This window comes from Pelecanus crispus, chromosome Z, assembly GCF_030463565.1.
Source record: "Pelecanus crispus isolate bPelCri1 chromosome Z, bPelCri1.pri, whole genome shotgun sequence".
Classification (NCBI taxonomy): Eukaryota; Metazoa; Chordata; class Aves; order Pelecaniformes; family Pelecanidae; genus Pelecanus; species Pelecanus crispus.
The window spans coordinates 29,578,883-29,591,654 of record NC_134676.1 but is presented as its reverse complement, the minus strand read 5'-3'; the positions used below and the strand labels follow the sequence as shown (position 1 = coordinate 29,591,654).

The 12,772-nt window shown below is 35.9% G+C and overlaps 1 protein-coding gene across 1 annotated transcript in view; it reads left to right on the top strand.

Annotated features, from left to right (window-relative positions):
* The window catches only part of FCHO2 (FCH and mu domain containing endocytic adaptor 2), a 108,968-nt gene that overhangs the window by 49,289 nt on the left and 46,907 nt on the right, over window positions 1-12,772 (top strand). The window contains exons 9-10 of the mRNA XM_075726760.1: window positions 9,058-9,102; window positions 10,885-10,957. Coding sequence (XP_075582875.1) covers window positions 9,058-9,102; window positions 10,885-10,957 — 118 coding nt within the window. The remainder of the gene's footprint in view (window positions 1-9,057; window positions 9,103-10,884; window positions 10,958-12,772) is intronic.

Genomic DNA, 12,772 nt, shown 5'->3' with positions numbered 1-12,772 from the left:
TTTCAGATGCACCATGCAGTCAGGCAGAGCCATTTGTTACAGATACTTCATTTATAGACCAGGTTTATGCAGTACTGCTGCTTCTTAGTATTTTTCCACACACACCCATATAGCTTTCACAACACTTTGTTACTTTCAACCCGATTTGATGGAAAAGTAGAGGTTTCAAAGACTTCATAAAAATGAGGAGTCAGGTAGAGAAGAAGGACACAAACTAGTCAGCCATGCCAAGTAAGGGAAGGGCAGTTGTAATGATGTAAGTTATTCATTTAGAGAGTCAGCAGACAGCTGAGTGTGTGTTTGTATGTATGTGTGTGTGTGGTCAGCCACTTAGCCTGTGGATAGTTCAAAACCACCTACATCTCACATCCTGTTGTTTATGCAGCCAGAAAGGAAATACAGCGTGAAGTTAAAGTATAAAGCAGTAGAAGCGTAGAAAAGGATGAGAAAAGGGGCTGGGAGCGGTGTGGAGGACAGAACTTGGGGAATGTACCGTTCTGCAGATTGGTCTTTTAGTTGACATTAATGTTGCTGCTCACAGACCTCATGCTTTCATAAATTGCAGTTGAAACTTCCAGTGTTTGTTGTCATATTCAGGTGTTGCAGGCTAGTTGGATCTCTAACTTGAAACATTGCCTTGGGTATGTGTTTAATGTCTTTTGTTGAAAATTCTTATGTTATCTGAGCAATAAAAAAGTATTTTCTTTGTAACTGAAGATGTTTGCCACCTTTTTAGGTTAGAGAAAAAAATTTCTCCTTGCTGCTGATAAACATCTTAATTGATAATAATTATTTTAAAGCTACTCAGATTATGATCCTTTTCTGCTTTCTTTTTGCTCTGTAAACCACATGCAAATACTGCCCCTTGAGAGTAGTGTGCTTGCTGTATTCACAGAGTGTGTACCCACAGTACCAGAATAGCCTGAGATTAATGTTTCCATTGATCTGCTGAAATGGGTGCAGGGCTGGAAGCCTAGTAACAGAATCAGGGTTAGAACTGATTGCTTGTTTAGTAGATGCTCTCCTTGTTTGTTAATTTCTTCATCTAAAAAAAGACTTTCCTTGGAAATGCTACATATGTTGCTACTGATAACTGTAGTTATTTATGCTGCCACTATCACCTCTATCTTTTATTTTAAAAAAGGAGTACTATGACCGTGCTATAGTTTTCTTTTTACAACATGAATTTTTAAAAAAAGGAGGATTCAGTCAAGTCTTAAGCATCTCTAGAGGCTATATATCAGCTAGCCTGATATATAATCCTGAGGATGTAATAAAGAGTAGTCAGAAATTCGGTTATTATTGTGGTGGAACTGTGTATTTGTAGAGTTAGATTAGAGGATGCAGTGTTACCAGTATTATTTCAATATTTTCCCTCAGATTGGCCTGTTAACAGGCTAGTTGTATTTTCTCTCCCTTATCCTCTTTTTGGCAAAGTAGAGCTGTCTGAATCCACCAACCAATGTTTGCTTGCAGCAGTCTGGTACTAGCATGATAAATACATCACAGTTATGTTACTTACCTCAAAGATGGTAACAGCCATTCATCTTTAGTCTGCATTCCTACAAATAAGCTGTGCTTGAATTTGGTTTTGTTTCTTCTTTTTTTTAATTCTAGAAGAGGTCTTTTTCCAGGGAAAAATAAAATTCTCCTTATCTTTTTATAAAATCACTTCTCTTTTTTGGAGAGGCAATAAAAACGAGAAGTTAGTGTTGGAAGAAGTAATGTTGAGAAAATATTTTTTGGCTTCCTGGCTTCTCAATTTGAAAGCTTGAAAATTTTTTATAAATATGTCACAGGATCAGATGATAGCAAGAGAAAGATTGCTTATATGTTTGTGTACGTACAAAATTGACCTTTGTGATGCAGCTTAACATCTAAACACTAAAAGCAGTCATTTGTTTTGACAGCAGAATTAATTGAGGCTAAAACAGTCGAAATTCCACTTGTATCAAGCTGTTCATTAGGAATTACTGTCTGGCTTTAGTGCTGTCAGAAAAATAACCTGTTCTGCTCTGATTAAATAGCAGAATGATGGTCGGTCCACTGAATTTGAGAGAGAGGTTGAATAAACTTTCTACTGCGGAAACAATTCAGAAGTGACACGCTGCAAGGGGGGTCAGAATGTGCATTGATATCCAGCTGAGCTGTCAACTGGCACTGAGCCAGGCACGCAAAGCTTTGCCATTTGAAGCAGCATGTGAAGCATATGCAGTTTAAAAAAAATTGTCCTCCTTTCATGCATGATTTACACTCAAAGAGACAAACTTTTGTTTTTATCTAAAACAAGAATATGGTTTGTTATCGTATTTGTAACTACAAGTACAGATTTACGGAGTTTTTTTAAAAGCTTTTGTTTGAAACAGATATGTTAATGTTTATATGCGTGCATGCGTGTGTGTAAACTGATTCCTCAGGATGGGGGGAAGGGCAGATTTTCTTTTTTTGAGTGTCTGACTGTTTCCAGTTATTGAAAATTAAATGTAGTTAATAAAAATATATGCTTGGGTGGGATAACGTTTCTTTCTGTCACGCATACCCCCCTTAAACTAGAAAGGAGACAGTTTCCAAAAGCAGATGCAAATGTAAAGCAGTTTTTAGTTGATTTGTTGACTTCTTGATTTGTTTACCTTTTTAGCTCCACAGGATTTTCCAGTTCATTGATATACTTACTGGGGGCTCTTTTTCAGGGTATGACATAATATTATGTTTTCCTTCCTAGTAATAGTAGTTGGCTTTTGTATTTGCCTTGTTTGTTTAAGAATCCAAACAGTAAAACTTTTTTCCCCCCTCTACTGAGGAAAGTGCAAATTATTTTATTGTTTTGACCTTAGCAAAACATTCTCCCAATGTCTCCCTCACAGAGGTTTTGTGTAAGAGGTGCACAGATAGGTTAGAAAACCTATCTCTAGGGTTTTGTGGAGATAGGTTTTGTAACTTATTTCAAGGCAGTTCACAACAAGCTTGACTATCTTCAAGACAATTAGTGTCACTTTGTAGACAAGTTAAGTAGCAGGTGTAAGGTTGTTATTTATAAACTCTCTTCTGTAGTTGCCTTGTGTATACTCTGAAAATACTGTTCCCATAGACATGGTCTAAATATGTAGTAGATACTGTAATATAATTTACAGTGCAATTACATTTTCTTCATTCATCTTTGAATAAGATCAGTATCTCCTTATTGCTAGCCATCCACTTTGCCTCTTTGTGTTATGAAAGCCCACATACTCACATGCCTCTTGTAAGAAGAAAAACAGTACATGTATTTTCTCAACAGTCTAGGAGATGCATCCCAAGCTGCAGACTTACTGGTGCTTAGTTTAGGTCAGTGTCGCTTATTGTAAGTTATTAGATTAATTAAAATATTTCTGTTTATTCAAATTACCTGTTTCCTCTCCTGTTCTAGCAAACCAAAGCTTCCTCATTTTCAGGACCGTAAGAACTGACCCAGTCCTGATTTATTTGGTTCAGTCTCTTGTCAAATAGCAGTTGTCTGCTTCCATGTGTCTGTGAAAACATCAACCATTTGCCTTTTCTTCATGTGTATATCTGTCCTGGCTGGTAGAATGCTGGTGAGCTGGAGCAGCTTGCCTTGGGAAGTGCTTTAGGATGACACTTGGTGGGAATGTTTACATACAATTAGAGGACCTTACTGGTTTTTGATGCCTGCTCCCTTTGTAGAATACTAAATTCTCATTAGCATCCTGATAGCTAGGTATGTATCCTTAAGTGACTGAAATCCCACTAGATACTCATATGTCTTTCTGTTATAAAGGCTAACCTTCAGTTATTCACTGTATTTTTTTTTTCTGTTCTGTGTGTGTACAGTAACAAATACTTTCAAGTCTACATACAGGTTTTAAGCATCTCAAGATGCTTAAGCCATAGTTACCATTCTGTGGATCAATGTAACAAGAGGCAGACAGACTGTAAAAAAGTTATCTTGAACCTGAATCTATCCATGCTTAACCCAACAGAACATTAATTCAGAGACTTTTGCAAGGGTTGGACTAGATCTCAGCTATAACTTCTTACTTTGATAAGTGTCTTAAAACACATTTTTGATTTTTACAGTGCTGCTTTACTTCTAGTATTTGCTTTTACTTTGTGTTTGTATGAATGCTTGAGAATATGTTTCCTTCTCAATTCACATTGTTGCCTTGTTATGAGGAAAAGAACAAAGGAAATTTCAATGCTTTGACTGTAGTACTGCAGAATGTCATTATTATTACCATTATTGCAGTATGGCAACATCTAGACGGTCCTTTTCGGTGCTCTGGGCTACCATGTGGCAGGGACTCTAGAGACTGCTTCAGGGAATGACTTCAGTCCCCAACATCAGTAATACTTCTTAAATGTGAAACAACTGCTTTTCTTTCTTTGGATGTTGCAATGGACAGTGAATCTGTGTACTTGCTTCAGAAATTTTGGCCGTTACAATCTTCCAGATTTTGATCTGAAATCCTTGTTGGTGTTAAGCCTTTATGTATACTTCAATCACTGGGCACAAGTCTATTAAGGAAACTTTTCTGCTTCATAGAGAAGAGGTAGTGCATCCACCTTAAAATCTTCATGTAGCTGTTACAAAAGTTATTGTCATACCAGCACATAAGTGTGCTTTGACTTGCATCTATATATTACACCTGTCTGGCAATCTCCATTAATGCCAGCCCACTGGGAGTATTTTAATAGGTGTAATGATTAAGGAATCAGGAACCAAAAAGGTAGATGTTATGGTGGTTCAGAGAAGAAAACTTTCTGAATTTTTTTTTTTGCAGTGATATCGCAGATTCTTTAGTTTCCATCTACACAAGTACAGTGGACAATGCTAGGGAACTTCTTAAGAAAGTGTCTGAATTCCTTATTGATACTATGCTCCCATAGCAGTATGTGTGCCTAAGGCCTTTTGGCTGACTAGGAGATTGCAGCTGGTTCTAGCAGGCGACAATATGGTCACAGAATACACTTCTGGCTGGGCTACAGTATTATTACCTCTTTGGACACAAAGACATCTGCCCACAGGAGACTCCAGCTGTTATGTGCGCTACTAAAAGCTCATCACAGCTATCCTGTTTCCTAAATTGTCTCACCATAGAGCACCACAGAAGATGTCTATTTCTGTAATGTTATTTTGGTTTAAAAATACTACTCCTCAGGCAAAACATGGTACTATTTACAGCAGGCATATAGGAAGCAGAACTGTTGGGAGATCTGAAGTTACAGAACAAAACTCTAAGAAAATTAAAAACTGTTACAAATTTCACTCTACTCTGCCTAAAAGGGCAAAAGGTATGAATTTGCCTTTGCTGCAAGCAAATAATGCGACATGTGTTATATTGGGTGGGGCAGATTAAATACAAATTTTACAAAACCAGCAAGCATCTTCGGCCATTGGAGGAAAATGCTGAACTTAATTTTTTAGTGTTTGTGGATTCATTAGGGACAGCCACTGGCATATTGACCTTCTGAGATTCCAAAGGATGAAGGGCCCTATAGAAATTTGAGTTAAGTAGGAAAAGTAAGTTAGGGTCAAGAGATGCTTTCAAATTGTAATTGAGTCACCCAACTTGTTGTAAGAAAATGCTGTTTTCATGACTGTTATTTATCCTTCCGGCAGTAAAGCAGGTAGTAGATGCAGTGGAAGGAAAGAGAGCACATGTAGGGAGAAGGGACTCCTGTGATAACTGCCCATTTTGGTGAAGCATAAAATAAGCTAATAGGTATCATTAAGAAGAAAGCGTATTTAAAATTTCCGAGTTAACTTCGTAGACCTTAGTGAAAAGTGGGACCTGAAAGTTTTTGCCAGCTTCCATTTCATTACTATCTCAGGCAATTCTGCAGTCACTGAGATTTTTTCAGATTGCATTTCATAGTCTTCCCTATTGTTGCAAGAATAAAGTGAATTTTTTGGGGGGTAAACCAGCTTTTGTTAAAGCTGATTGAAAATGCTAATCTGGTCTTCCTATCTGTGCCTTTCTGTACTGAGCATGAATATTTGTCTCTTCAAATAAAAAGTTTATCAAGCTGTAAAGAAACCCCATCTTCAAAGACAAGTGTTGGGCAAATGTAATGGGCAAAATGCAGGAACTTGGATGTGTTGTTAAAGAAATCTTTGCTTTTTGCTTGTGTTAGAAGTGAAAGTTAAAGATACTGATCTGAAATAAGGATAAGTTTTACTTGAGCCTTGAATATTTATTTTAATCATTAGTGTAAAAGTCTGGGGATCAGTCTTAGTAGCTGGAAAGAGTAAAGAAGAAGATGGTTTTCTGAAAAAGCTTAAGTATTGTTTTTCTCTAAAAATATGTTTAAGTCTCTGTTGTTTACAGTTTTTTCCTTCTGGTTTTGTTTTGAGGATGAGTGGTTGTGGTTAGTTTGGCTTTTGGGGTTTTTTTCCTGGCCAAATGGGAATATATATAGAGGCAAGAAACAGAAGTAGTTGAATCCTTAGCAAAGTGATGAAAAATATATTGTCTGAAGTGTAGTCCTGAAGAAGTAGAGCGTTTGTTCTTCAGCTTCTATGTTTCATGGTATTTTTCTGAATTTCTTGCTCAATATATTTTGAACAACAGAGTTTAAATTCCTAAAATAAAATGTTGATGAAATCAGTGTGGGGGTGAAGACTTCTACAGTTCTCTAAATCCATTTTTCAGGATTTTTTGCTGTTTTTTGTTTTGTGAGATACCCAGATTTGCTGATTTGTGGAGCACACTGACTTTGGTTTAATGTGAACTTAGTGGAGACCAAAGGAGAAGGGATTGGAAGGCCAGCTTAAAATGCCCATGTATTTACAGTATTTAATAGAATGAGTGATCTGTTAGGAATTGGTACTTCATCTTATATTGAATAATAAGACTTCTGTTTGAAATTATTTAATAATTGAAATTTAAAGGGCAGTTATGATTGCCATTTGAGATTGGTCTTCTGATATTCTGCTCTGAAGAGCTTCATTCGGAGGCCAGACAATTACATTACGATAAGTGGGATATTGATGGGTTCTAGTCCCACATTCTCATCTTGCTGCTGGTTTTACAAGCACTTTTTTTTCACTGGCAGGGAAGATTTTGCAGACTCGGTCTTAATTACAATAAATACAAGTCATTACTCTGAGCACACTTTTTTATAAAAAACAAAATCATTAGAAGTCTGCAAAATTTCAAAGAATATCTGCTAGATTTTATCTAATATGTCTAAAATAATTCAATTTGCTTAACATCGGTGAGTACTGAGTTACGTCGTCAGCTTCTCCATTTTCTTTGTTGGATGTAAGCATAAATTTTTTCATTTGCAGTTTTGAGAAATGCTATCAAAATGTAGCATTTGTACTGAGTTGAACACAGTTTTGCACTGCAAGAGTTAAATATACATACTGGGGGTTACATTACAAATAGAACCATTTGAGGTACTCAACTGCATGAATCAATACAAATTAATCCCAGTTGTGTAATTTACAATGCTAATTCACAGCTAAATTATTTTTTACTTTCATTGTGGCATGTCTAATTGCAGCACAATGATTTGCTATGGTGTACGATTTAAAATCAAACTGAAGCGTGTAGTCTCCATGTGTCTTGTATCTGAGATCTGTTTATATCTGCTATTTATTTTAAGACTAAGAATATGACATTCATTTTGAAAAGAGTACAAGTGAAAATCCTGGCAAATCCTTTCAAGTACACCTTTTATTCTATGTGAAAACACCCTGAAAATTGCACAGCTCTTGGTTTTATGGTGGATGCTCACAAATAATCATAACTTCATAATAAAAATAAATAAAAGCAGAAGACTTACTAGCAGGTGTGTTTTGGGGCAGGAGTGAAGGTAGTTTCTGTGTTTGAGGTTTCCACAATAGCTTTATTTCCAGTTGCTTTTAATTGAAATTTTCAAGTTTTTAACCTTTCATGTGAAGTAGTTGCATAAATGCACAGTGCGGGGAGGGAGGGAATTTTGGCTGCCTTCGAGTGTAGAATTGGGAACGGGTAATTTTTTTTCCCTCTCTATCTTAGCTGTAATGTGTGTAATATAAACTGGTGTGCACTCCCTCAAAATGATTACAGAAAGATAAGTAATAACCCCTGTGTCACAGAGCTAGCGTGCTAAACTTTGCTTTTTCTTCCTTGGGTACAGTTGCAAGCTGCTGTTTTAAACAGGGGCCAAAGGGCATTTTATTAGTATAGGCTGAAAGTAATGGTGCCTGCCTGCATGTACTTTCTGTTTTCTTTGTACTTGCACCAAGTGCTGGCGTGATTCTTCCATTCCCTGAACAAGGTCCTAGGGAAAATATCACTATTTTTTTCTGCACATTTGCTCCCTAAAATGGCTCATAGTGTGGTTAAATAAATTCTAGACCTGGCCAGACTGAAGGAATGAGAGTTAGGATTTCACTTTGCAATGACAATTGACTGTTACCTTGGGTCAGTTGTCAGGGAAAGCTGTAATAATGTATTTAGATACAGCACTTAACTAGTGTTCTCTGGTTTTTTGTCCTGTTTAGTCTTAATGATTTTTTTAAAGTTTTTTATCTTCTTTATTGCTGTGTTTAAGATTCTGCATGCCACTTTTAACTGTCTAGATAATTGGTTATGAAGAAGAAACAGAAGAACTAACAATACAGAGTTAGCAAAAGTGTGAATCTCAAAATTAGGGCCATAGCTGTGCTTTTTTCCTTTTTGATTTTTCTTTATATAGCCCTTGTTCATTAAAAGAAGATAAATTGAAAACTTTACACTGATACTATATTATAGATGCAATTTTGAATGAGAAGAGGACACCAATTAGAGATATATCGTGTGGTTGTAATAACGTAGGCAACTAAATTGTGTTTGGACAGTGTGCACTACTATTTTAATTTTTCAGTATGAAAGAGTGAAAATATTTAATGATTTGCTGTACATGGATGATTTTGCAATCTCTTTGACTGTTGGCAGGGTAGTTGTCCTTTTCAGTTACCACCTTAATTTAAAATTAGATTATCTAGTGTTTTCAGGAAATATTAATAGTCGTTAAAATACCTTAGATTAAATTTGACCTAATGTTTATCTTCATTGTCATTTCCTTAAGGCCCTATTGAATTTGAAGAATGTAACATATCCAGTGCAGTTGAAGGTGAGTTGTTGTAGCATAGTTATTTATGTATGAATGCTGTGGATAAGGACCTGAAACTGTGGAGTGAAGGGTATTCGGTGTGTGACTGTATGACTTTGAAGTACTCTAGTAGACTAAAAGGCGGTTTTCCTTTTGAGAAACAAACTTCAATGAGAATAAGCCCTATGATACTTTATAAGCCTAATGCACAAAGGTTAGAGAATTTTAATGTTTCTTAAAAATATACTTTGGCTCAGACCCTGTCTTTGCAGAGGTTTGGATTTGGTTCACTTATGACTATTTTGTAACTTAATCTACAAGTGTCAAAACATGGCCCAGGCTCTTTCCATTGTTACCATGTTAGTTATACCAAGTCTAATGCAGTGTTATGGTCGCAAAGCCTTTCTTTGTTGGCATAGCTTATTTTGGTTAGGGGATTGTTTTAAGTGGTTAAGAACTGCTTTATTTGCGTAGCTATGTATTTACTTTTGCGACAGAGGAGTTCACAGTATAGCTATAGCAGCCAACAACTTTTACGTTGCCAAGATTGCAGCTGAGACTTAAAATCTTTTTTGACTGAAGCAAGGAGGATCCATGTTCAGAAACTACTCTCATACTGCATCTGTCATAGGTTTGGGCTGCATAAGGCACAGAAAGAAAATAAGACTGCCCAGACAAGCATTTAAAAATCATTTTGGAGCAAATCCTGTCTCTATAAAAATATAAGATATAGCTGAGTTTACAGCTACCTGATTTGAAAAGTTTTGGGTTATTTAACCCTGAAAATTTCTAAGGTTGGAAAGATTCCTTATGTGCTGGATAATGTATAGGGGAATATAATGATTTTTTTTTTTAATGATGTGCTTGAATTGTCAGTTGTTAAATTTTGGAAACCAAATTATTTCCACCATTTTGCTCAAAAGCATGCTGTCAGTAGTATCATACATCAAAGCAAAATTGTAGACTAGTTGGATCAGATGCTTGCACTTAGTCATTTCGTTTGGCAGTCTGCTTCAGCAAAAACTGGGGAGAGAAGCACACGTGACAGCAAGTCTGGTGGAATATTTAAATGTATTTTAATTTTAGTACATTAAACAGGTACAAAAGCAAACTTTTTTCTGTACTGTAGCTGTATGTATCCAGTGGTAAAAACAGGGAAGAAATGACAGAGGGGAGGCATGGTTCCAGACTCAGTGAGAGCCAGCCTTAGAGCTGCCTACAGCACTGGGAAATCATGAACTCAGCATCAGCTGGAAAGCCAAGAGATGTTCTGGTTTTTTTACAGGACCAAGATGCCGCTTCTTAGGAGATACAGGGGCTTGCAGCTATCAGGAACATGCAGGGAAATAACAACAGGGCGTTGAATTGCAGTAGCTGAGAGAGGCAGGGTTCAGTTTCTGATCCAAGTGCATTGGCTATTCAGGATTGGCTGGAGCAATAGCTCCTGTTGAGTTTCTGTTAGCAGAGTCCCTTTGCTCATAACTGTCAGTACACCCATTTTCTATTAAAAGAAAGTGACAGTCAGCATACCCAACTTGGAGAGTTGGATGTACAATGCAAATCAGTTTTATAAGGACTTACATTGTTAATGTGTTGAACCATATTTTAATTTAATTTTTTGATTGGTGTGTTACTTAACCAGTTGGAATTAGATATGGAGCCAAACTAAGGGAACACTGTTAGACTTTTCTATCCCTTGTGGCAGCATTTAAAATGTATTGGCATTAGTATGCACCCATGTTTGACATTGCTAAATATGTACTTATCTCTTTGATCTTTAAATGAAACGTGTTTGTTCCATAGGCATAAAACCACGGAAGAGGAAGCCTTTTGGTTTGTCAGGAATAATGAAAAAAGAAAAAGATACTGAATCTGTGTAAGTATATTTCCATCTTGAAGCCTTATCTTGTATGAAAACTAGTAAAAGTATGAGGATAAGCATTAGCTGATGTTTAACAAAAAAATGGGTTTATAACGTTTGGAGGAATGCTATGAATATGAAAACATCACAGCTATTTAAGATTTTTGTAATTAAGGATTTTAAGGAAATAACATAAATGTATTCATAGTGATCTACTCATGTTTCATTCTTTACAGTGCATAGGTAAGTAGTTCTTGTTCTACGTTTGAACATTGTAATGTGATTCACATGTATACTCCTAATGAAATAATAGCTCTATACGTGGAAAAAGTACTGGATGCCTGTGTTTGCAGAATTGAAGCTTCAGTTATTAGAAAAACTTTTGTGTACGGTATTGAAGGACAGAAAAATCTTTGAATGTTTTTTCAGTACATCATGTGCACACTCATTTCTGAAAGACCATCATTCTAACTCATGACTGATGTCCCATATTCATTGCCTGTGCTGTGTCTCCCAGGAGTTAAAACTCTCCAGAAAGTGAGTTTGAATAAAAGTTTTTAGATGGATTCGTCACAGTCTACACGTCAGTAGTTTATATGTCACTATATGCAAATGTATATGTCGCTATATTCAAATGTATAGTTAGTCGCTATATTCAAATTGGGTTTTTCTTCATAATTTCTAGATATGTTTTCTTAATAGAAGTATTTCATATAACAGAAAATAGCTTACAATTTGACAAACTTAGAAATATAGAAATATTCTCAGAGGAAACATCTGCATACATACTTTTTAAAATTACTTTTAAAAAATATTTTACTGTCCTTAGTTTTTAATATAATAGCCTTAGTTTTTAATATAATGCTCAAAAATTCATGACATAAAAACTGCAGGTGCTAATTATTTGCACATACAAAGTGCCTTATAGCTATTTTTCTTTTGCTGTTTAATACTGATACACTTCTAAACCATGCTTTTTATTCTTTCTGTCATGATGCCTTTAGAGCTCCAAGGTGTTGGTTTTTTAGTCATTCCTCTATTTTGCTGTTCTTTCTGTGATTTAGCCTGTCCTCCACACTCTATTCTGTACTACTGTTAAGCTGGAGTAAATGGTGAGAGAGTTATTGTATTTAGCATGATTTTGGTCATCAGTAATCTGGTAATACTATTTTGTTACAAAGAATTATTTTTTCTGATTAGCATTTAGTTTTAAATAATTAAATTAAAATGTTATACATATTTGATTATATTCATGTTTTAAACACCTTTAGTGCCCTTTTGAAAAGTAATCCATTCTCTCTGGAAATTTATTTAATACACTTTTTTTGTGGTGCAAAACTGTTGCAGTATCAAATAGCAGCAAAAAAAGTATGTTCGATCATTTGCCTTTTGTGTCTTGCATTTACTTAATTGCCAAGTAGTGATTTTGATAGTATTGAGTACTGTTGTATGATTGAATTCTGTAGCTGCCAGCTTTTCTCGTCCAACAAAATAATTATTTTGCCAATATGTGGGCTATTACTCAAGCTAATCTCATGTCGTGTATGTTTATAAGCCTCCCTGCAAACCAGGCATCTCCTTCCATCCATTCTTTGGCAGATGATGAAATGTAATCTGGACCCAGCAAAGATTTAGGGCTCTTTATAGTAGTTTTCTGGAGCCAGTAAAGACCTGGAAGTCCAAATTAACTCTTCCTGGGTGTATGACTCAATGTATCATTACTCAGAGACCTGTAACAGAAGGAAAATTTGCTTAGGCACTGAGGGCTTAAAACTGGCTTCTACACTACGTGAAACACCTTCTACCTTTTGTATGCTTATCCATTGTAGT